The 9,662-nt window shown below is 41.9% G+C and overlaps 1 protein-coding gene across 1 annotated transcript; it reads left to right on the top strand.

Annotated features, from left to right (window-relative positions):
• Positions 1–4,037: 4,037 nt before the first annotated feature.
• LOC120025956 (notch-regulated ankyrin repeat-containing protein A) lies at positions 4,038–8,043 on the top strand. The gene has a single exon (XM_038970712.1). The coding sequence runs from the start codon at positions 4,490–4,492 to the stop codon at positions 4,826–4,828; it is 339 nt and encodes a 112-aa protein (XP_038826640.1). The 5' UTR covers positions 4,038–4,489; the 3' UTR covers positions 4,829–8,043.
• Positions 8,044–9,662: the final 1,619 nt, after the last annotated feature.

The raw sequence follows: 9,662 nt of genomic DNA, 5'->3' as shown, positions 1-9,662 counted from the left end.
GGAGATATTGCGCTCCATGAGGCAAATGGTGGTCACACCAGATTTCCTTATATGAACTGTAGCTCAGTAGAATCTTAGAAATTGTTGCATACTTTCAGTCTTTCCGAACTCACTTTTCAGGGTTGCGCTGCTATCCGCAGAGCAAACACACAGCTGCAGTTGACGTAGCTTATGTCGGCTGACGTAGCCTCGCAAGCCAATCGCAGATTGTGGCGACAGAACTGAAGAAAGTTGTACAATCTGGACAGGTTTATATCAAGATTTTATTTTGGTAACATTGCGTAGTGTGACATGTAATAATCGTAAAAGACTGAATCTGACATACAGTGTGGGAAGGCCTTTAAGGGCTGCACCTTAGTGATGTGTGCTACCAAAATGCACTCTGCTTCTCTCAGCTATGGTACAAGTAAATAGAAATGTGTGCAGTGTGACGAGTAACACACACTTGTAAACACCACATATGTTGCATGATTAAACAATTCAACTAGGGTTTTTCTGTTATGTGAATTTATTGTCAGCTTAATCGTTATTATGAGAACATTCTGTGGCGATTTTAGCATGTAAATCTTGGTAGGGCAAACTCCACAAAAATGTTTTAGATGCATGCAAGCAAAGCCACTACACAACACAACACTAAACAATACATTAATTGCACGCTAATGGTGACAAACGGTGCCCACTGTTAGGGCCAGGGCCTACATAAAGCTGTCCCAACAGCAGAGCTTTCTTATCAGCAGCATGGAGTGAATCGTTACCCCCGCTACACCTGGCTATCAGCGGAACCTTGTCTGGCAGCTAAACCGTTCATTCAGCCTCATTTACTGCCATTAAAAAAACATAGCTGATATAGCTGCCTTGCTTAAACAAATGTGGTTTCTACTGACAATTCATATGTACAAACTCTGGCATAAGGGGACGATGAGCGAATAAGAGGCAATCCGTAATTTTGATTAAGACATTAATGAGCGAGCGACGACGGATGTAGTCAATATAACTATTTGTTCAGCACTTTTGAAATGTACAGCGACAAAATTCAGAACATGGGCCGTTCTTACAGTATTCTCCCTGTACACCAAGTCAGAACCATAGCATATATAAAGGGGGCATATAAGCAGACAATGAATGCTCTTACAATATTCAATGATTACATTTCTCTAAAACAAGTTATAGGCTACATGTGCACTACCAAGTCAGAGCAGTAGGCTAAATTATGAGGGGGAAAGGGACCGAATTATTTAGGTGAGGCACATGGGCTACTAACAGCTTACTACAGAACATACACTTAGTGTTACTTTCTTAGCTACAGTATACATATCTTCCTGGCATTTTACATAATTTATGCAGCAGAATACAATACATTTTTGGACTCACTGTTGTACTGTGCTCACTTGAACAGGAAGGCGGCTCGGCGGTCCTTCTTGTGGGCAAATTTTGTCATGAATCTTTGTCATCAAAGTCTGGTATTCTCTGGATTTGTGGTGCTTTCAAGACAACTGGGAACTCTGAAAAAAACAAGGTTGAATAATGACCTGATCTACAGGTCAGAGCTCTAGAAAGAGTCCTGAGTTCCCGACTTGGAATTCCAAGTTGGATGACCGTTCAAAACGTATTTTCTCAGTCGGAGATCTTTTTTTTTCTGAGTTCCCAGTTGTCTTGAACTCACTGAAGTCTGAGATTTCACGGTTCAGAGTTTCCAGTTGTTTTGAATGCCGCAGAAGTCATGCTGGATTGACAGCATGGCCAATGTATTCAACCTTTTCTGGCCCATGGTTTTGCGTGTGAATGTTTATGCTTTTAAGCTTGGAAAAGAGAACCTTAAACCAGACTTGGACCACACACCCTCCGCACCGAATAACAGGCAGGGGAAGCAAAATAGTGATTGCTTTGCCACACTTGCAGTCAGTCACTGATTCCCTCCAAACCACTTATTGTTGCATTAGCGATTTCCAATTTGTTGTGTAATGTTTATGTCCAATGGCCGATGAGCACCGATACCTTTTATCTATAATTTATCTTCATATGACATGTATTGAAAAGGATTTGCCGGTAGATTGTTAACGTGATTCATGATGATGACTGCTTGTCTAGCTAAAATGTTGAAAGTATGATGTTGACATGATCAGTCCAATCAAAGCTACGGTAGATATAACGCTCTGCCCCACCTGCCCTGAAATTACTAGCATAGCCAATAAAGTTATGAGTTTTTTATTGTTTGTAGACTATTTACATGTTCCTTGAGCGAGTCTGGTAGTGAGAAATGATGCCTGTGTATCAGATATAGGCCCCTTTAACTGAACACAACATAATGAGTCATCACAGTGGGTGCGTGCACCAAATGTACAGTTGAGTGTGTGGGAACCTGTGGACAAACTGAAACGGCTTCACTTTGAAAAGACAGGGTGGTTCGAGTATCACAGATCGGTCTATATGTGTAGGACTCCCAGGCTAGTGAAGCTATAACGGTGTGGTTTCCACGCCAGAGTCGTGTGAGAAGAGCAAGGCGCGAGAACAACGCACAGAATTGCAGCCTTCCGGTTCCCACGGTAGCTATGCTGCTGCTGTGGAACTGCATGTCATTCTATGCACAATGTCACCTTCACTTGCAAAAGGAAGTCGCACAGGCTTTTGTTATTTGTTAAGTTCCATTGCTTCTTGTCACTTTAAAACAACTGGAATATCCGCGTTGCTATTTTCGACGGCTCGTAACAGCCACGGAGGTATCCCATGGCTTGATTTTATGGAGGGGGGTTAGAGACTAGACTTGGGATCCGGTCTCATTTGCATTTGTTTTTTAGAAGTTAAAGTGGACATTTGTTTTTCTCTGTCCAATTTGAAGTGTGTTATTGCCTATAAATATGGCCATGCGTGTATGTCCTAAAGTAAGCCTATGCGGTTTTTTTGTCACCCTCTTTCATATCAGATACGGTATGCCTAGTATACATTATCTGATTGTTTGAGATAAAACGAACAAAGTTTTAGTTTTTAGTATTTTATAGTAGTGACTATCGGAAGCATATCATATCTATTTTATGTGTACAATATTCCATGAACAGATCTATTGGCACAATATTTTATTGTATAAACCATTCGTGACAATCCCTTACTACATAAAAAAAGTGTTTCAGAGAAAGTAAGGCATAGTTTTGACACAGTAGCAAACTACACCTCGGCGTCGCTTGATCGTAACTTTTAAAACCTGAGCCTGAATGAAGACAAAAACATCAAAGAGGACGCATAACAGGTCCTTTACAGTTCAGTAGTGCTCCTTTTGTTTTTCACTTTTTTAATCTGCTCGTCTGTGGTTGAACTATTCGTCCATCGACATAATACGTTTTTGGAACATGCATTATGACTCCATGCGCAAGAGCCTACTCCGGGTAATACTTTGGATCTGCTGCTCAACAACTTCAGCATTATATTGCTTTACTCTGCATGTTTTTCTCTGCATTTTTTCACGATGCCAACACTATACTCCCCATTTGAGTCACGTCTCTCTTGTGAGTGAGTTTCTCTCTTGAGTGAGTAAAAAAAAAAGAAGACAATTTTATAGATTCCGCTCGATTTTATTTCTACGGGACATTTGGTTCCAAGAGACCACGCCTTGCTCTACGGTTTCACGCTTCTAGACCCTCCCCAAACGGACCCAGTAGCCTATTACCTCCCTCGGTTCCCGCCCATTTCACAAGAGTTGATTCTATTTGTGTACCATTGTTATGCAAATAAACGACGCGTAAAATATCCCCATCGGTGCGCACTGTAGAGCAGAGACTCACTGGGACCGCACGAAGTACACGCAACACGGGGCACGCGGGGGAATTTCATACTACGTCGCCGCCAGGATCCGTCCAATTCTCACAGGCAAGTACCAAAATATATTATATTTAATCTACAACATAAATTATTGGATTTTGTATCTGAACCTTATGTGTAAAGTGTGCATAAAACGTGTTTTTGAACGTGTCGATGTTGGAATGTAAACGTTGGGGAGTATAGCCTTGTTCAGTGTACTTATATGGATCGTACCTGTCTCACACAGCTACCCTTGCCATACGAACTGCCGCGACTCCAGGATCCTGCAGGGTAAATTCACCGCGTTTGGAGATACTGATACCGTGGCTGTTCTTCCAGTATCCCAACAGAAGAAAGGTTTCAACTGTCGCTCGGCTCCCATCTCTGCAATATAGCCTATACTACCTGGTGCTGCTATTACAACGGACGCAAACGAAGACAAGAGGAGACTAGGCTACACATTGCGACGTGATTTTGGATTTCGCAACCATTGACAACCTTTTGCACACCAAGTGTGTTATTTTGTCTATGTCCTGTTTGGGATATATTGTGTTCGTATTATCTTATCTATAGCATACGATAAAAAAAGAGCCTTATAACTGGTAGTAATCCAGTATTTGGGCACTATTCCCACACCAGAGACTCATACAGTGATTATCACATAGAACGACACAGGAGATATACCTATCCCGGTTTCACAATGAGTCAGGGGGATGTATCAACTTGCTCAGCGCCTCAGAGAGTATTCCAAGAGGCGGTGAAGCAAGGCAACACAAAGGAACTTCACTCGTTGCTCCAGAACATGACAAACTGCGAATTCAATGTCAACTCCTTCGGGCCCGAAGGACAGACGGCGTTGCATCAGTCAGTCATCGACGGGAATCTCGAACTTGTAAAACTGCTGGTGAAATTCGGAGCCGATATTCGATTGGCGAACAGGGAAGGGTGGAGTGCCTTACACATTGCCGCTTTTGGAGGACATCAAGACATAGTCCTATACCTCATCACTAAGGCAAAGTACTCTTCTGGCGCACGGTGATCTGCTACACTGCTGTCAGGTAAACACACGGAAAGCCAGGCTTTTGTAAACTTGCGTTTCGATCTGTACATAGTTGTCCCAAATTATAGCCTAAAAACACACAGTAAATTACCTTTCATCAAAACCAAACAGGGTCTCTCTGACTCGTGAGTCAAACACCACATGGTTCTTGTATCTGCTTCAGCATGAATCTTGAAAAAAATAAACGCCATTTTGGTGGGTTGGTACTAAAGCTTTTTTTCTTGAATGTGTATAATAGATTGGGACATATAAAAATAACTAAGCCGGTGTTTGGGTCCCGAGGCCAGATAGCAGCCTAGTTTTACGCGGCGATAGACGTTCCATCTTTCTTGCCGCTGTTTCATTGAAACGCTTCTTTATTGGGCTTTGTTTTGATGTGTTGACCTGTAGCTACGCTGTTCACTTGTAGGACCCTTTTAAATTATTTTATATACTAAAAGATGGCACTTGATGCTGTGGCTGCATGCTGGAATAGCCTATACGAAAGGGAAGACGAGGTGGGCACGGGGAATGAATGCCATCATCTATTTGGCTTTAATATTTCATTTTTAAATTAAAGGATTTGATCTATTTCAAAGTGCGGCATTATGATATATCCAATTTGCTTTTCCAGATGTGTATTCATTGTAACAGCAATGTACCTAATGTTGTTAAGTACTGTACACAATAGCTTTACTTTGTTTCTTTATATATATATAAAAAAAATAGCTAAATGCGCTCTGCCTTCATCAAACAGGCTGCTTGGCTGGCATCAACGTATTTTCAGGCCAGTGCGACCAGTGTCAATGGTTAATGTACTATTAAACCGCTGCTTTCGCTTTGTATCAAAACGTCAGGAAAGTCGCATTTGGAATTCACTTTATCTCCTTTCAGTATTTTAACGAACAACACCCTGGTCATCACTGTGAATACAGGCTGGGTTCTATTTATGAAGGTACATTGAGAAGATGCATTTTGAATATGTTGTGGTTCTTTTTTCTCTCTCTCTCTCAAATCAAATCTATGACGTTTTTCAATATTTAGGGTGACTTATAAAGCTGCTTCGGACTCGTATCGTAGTATAAACTGTCCCGTGTGGAGATCCCGTCACGTCCCAATTAGCCTAAATTTGTCTGCGCTGGAGAGACTATTCTTTGTCTCTTATGAACTTCATGTTTTGTTTTCGTTACCAGCTACCTCGACTGTAAAGTATTCAAAATCATTGGACTCTTGCTCACTCCACAACACTCCAATACAGGAAGTCACACAAAGATTCCTGTAGCCTATCCGCAACCTGGTCTAGGCCAACATAAGGAGCATACTCACACAGACATTCAAGTAGCAGATACTTTGGCAGTAGGCCCCAAGGCAATGTTATTCAAACCACAGATTTCGGATAGGGGACAACTATGGTATTTGTTCTGCAAAGCAATAATGACTATTTACAGTTTATTTCTCATCGTCAACGGGGACAATGTATTTCCCACACTACTACCAAATTGTAATGTGACAAGCAAAGGGGTTTGCCTTTCTGTAAAGGTATGGTTGCAAACACACATTGCAATTTTTTTGGTTATTTAAAAAAAAAAATCAGTGAATCGATTATATCGTCATTCTGTTTGAAGTTTCTATTTAGTCGCAAAAATTGAATTTGATTGCATAATTTATAAATACAGGGAGTTTTATTGCACAAAATGCGGAGCCTTATACCCCCCCCCCCCTGGTGCTTGTTCGGGTAACTGCAGGAGCTGAGGCTTATAAATAGTTACTACTGAGCAGGAGTATAAACCTATTATTAATCAACATGACTATTGCAGGATATCAAAAACAATTGGTTTAAAAAAAACTGCCTGCTGCATTTTGAAAGTCATGTCACCTTAATACTTGTTTCTATGCTGCTTGTATGTTACTTTTTCATTTGTGTTTATTTTTTATTTTACTCAACGGCCAACAGTGAGTGAAAGATATAAAAAGCCCGATAGCATCACAGTCATTTAATGAGAAGCCGTGAGAGTGTACATGTGCGCATGTATGTATGCATGTGCACGTGTTCATGTGTGTGTGTCGCATACATACATCTGACCGTCGTGTCCTGAGCGAGCCGAGCTGTCCCCCCTGCTCCTCTCCTCCTGTGTGTGTGAGGCCAGCTCCTCTCCTCCTGTGTGTGTGAGGCCAGCTCCTCTCCTCCTGTGTGTGTGAGGCCAGCTCCTCTCCTCCTGTGTGTGTGAGGCCTGCTCCTCTCCTCCTGTGTGTGGCATTGTGTTGCGACCTTGGTCTGCTCTGCCTACCATGAGTAGAGGGACATCAGGGAATAAGGACTGTCCTTCCATATACCTGGAAAAACAAACTAAAGCAATAGAAAGAAACATCAAGGCATAGATTGGTATTAGCAGAACGGAAGAAATATGCATCGCTGGTCTTAAACTTGATCGTTTTTTTTATATATATATTTGTTTAATGTTGCACTGATGACTGTTGTTGATTTGGCTTTTTATCAAGTCGACATTTAATTTTTTTTCTGAATAGAAAAAAAGGAACACAACAAAATACTATTGTATAAAAAAAGGCTTCAGGTTGTAATGTCTCTTGTTTGTTAACTTTGTGAAACATTGTTTTTGCAAAGGTTGTTTGTATCTCTGTGATCGGGTGTATATATATATATATGTATATATATATATATGTATATATATATATATATGTATATATATATATATATATATATATATATATATATATATACACTGAAAAAATATCTTGGTGCACTTTCTTTTTTGAAGTGCTGTCCTCCTCCTGTTGTTATGAAAGTGGTAAAAAACATTTGATGGTAAGATCATTGTTACATAAAAAAATTGCACGGTGTGTAGTTGTTCTACTCAACAGTGTCATAACATTTATGGCCCAAGAGTGGACGCCTGGATAGGTGTAAATGAATGAGATAAAGCGCTGACATTTTTTTCCGGGGGGGGGGGGGGAGTTCTGTTTTTGTTTAGCTTTTTTTTCGAGCGACACAAAAACAAATGTCGTGAGTTTCTTGAGTGATGCAGTTGCTCCACCGTGTTTGATTTTGGGTGTGATTTAATTTCTTTTGTATTTGTTTGTGTTTCCTTTTTGAACATTTGTAACACTGTGATCGTGATGATGTGTGGTGAGGAAATGAGTGCTGTAATATTTTTGTACGTTTGTGTACAAGCCAGTAAAGAAATCATTAAACTCTCTGTTGTGTCTATGCATATGTTTATTTTTCCCCTACTCCACCCCCAGCCCAGGCGGGCCATCCCACCCTGTTTCCCGTAGAGAAGAATGGCGAGGGGCACAGACCACCTCTCTCTCCCCCCTCTCCCTCTCAGACCCAGCCTCGCCCGGATCCCCATTCTCTCCTTTTGTCATTCAGTCGGCCTCCTTCTTTTCACATTCTGGATAAAAGAGCTATGCACAGGATTGTGGGTAGTTCTGGTTTAAGAGAAGGCAGGGTTCCCTCCCCGGTGTGTGTGTTTGTGCACGTTTCATGTTACCCTTTCTGTGTGTGCGTAGACTGGGGCAGGTCCCGAGCTCAGCTCAGTGGCTCTGCAACACCATCCATCTTCTGCTTTCTGTTAAACCCCTGTGCACTCAGTCTGTTTCTCTCTCTCTCTCTCCCTCGCTCTCTCTCCCTTTCTGTGTGTCTCCTTTCCTCGGTAGCTTTACTCCATTACCCATACTTTGCATATACATACATAAACCTGTTTATGGGCTTACTAAGGTGCTTGTTTATACAAAGTTGAAATGCATACAATTTCTGAAGTCTCAGAAGATGTTGTCTGCTATGCTCATACAACACTGGAGGGTAACAACATAGTCATGCATGTCCTCTGTAAGCAAATACTTACACGTTTCCTTGAGTTTTATACTAGTACAGTGCATAATTATAGAGGTGTAATAAGCAACGGTTGCTCTTAGACTTGGTCTGATGCCTATAGACTCATATCTGCCCATTGCTTTTAAATGATCTGGTACTCTGTCTACGTGCACGGTGTGTAGCTCTTGATACATGTGAAATAAACCCGGATTACTAATGCTTTGTGTTAAAGGACCAAACTCACCCCTGCTGTTGGCTTGAGACCACATAGTGGCTGCTTGTCCTTCTATTCTGCCTTCCCCTCTGTCTCTCTCTCCCTCTCTCTCGCTCTTTCTCTCCTGCTTGCACCCCCTTCTCCCTCTCTCTCTTGCACTCTCTATCTGTGTTGCTCTCTCCCCCTCCTTCTATTCGTCTCCTTCGCTCGCTCTCACTTCTGCAGGATGTTTTTGTTGAGTTGAATTTCTATTGTCCGCCGGCTGAGTTGGCCACTGTCCCAGAGCAGAGCAGCTATACAGCAGAGCAGAGGCCCGGTAATAGATTCTTCATGTGCCTGCCCTGCCTGTCGCACATCAGAGCAGGAATTTGGAAATGATTTTAGCCGAGTCCACCCAATAAAAAGAGAACGAGAGAGAGGGAGAGAGAGAGAGATAGCGAGTGGGAGAGCTGAGACTGAAGCTAGGAAGAGAGAGAAAAGGACTTTGTGTGTCAGTGTGTGTGTTTCAGTGGGGTGTGTGTTCGTCTTGCCTGAAATAAGCTGGGTGTGAAAGTACACACACTCAAACCTATCTGCCAGAGATCTCATGCAGCCAGTGGTTTAATTTGCTCAATCCATGTTTTGTGTTTGCTTTGGGTGGGTGGTGAATGTGTTAGCAGCACTGTTGTCAGGTTCTCCCATACTTCAGCAGAGGTGAACGAACATGGGGAACTGAACTAAATTGTTCATACAGCCAGCACCTCCAGAGGAATGCATTATCTACAGCCAAAGCCATGCATGCAAAT

Source organism: Salvelinus namaycush, chromosome 31 (assembly GCF_016432855.1).
Source record: "Salvelinus namaycush isolate Seneca chromosome 31, SaNama_1.0, whole genome shotgun sequence".
Lineage (NCBI taxonomy): Eukaryota > Metazoa > Chordata > Actinopteri > Salmoniformes > Salmonidae > Salvelinus > Salvelinus namaycush.
This window is presented reverse-complemented; position numbering and strand designations above follow the sequence as displayed.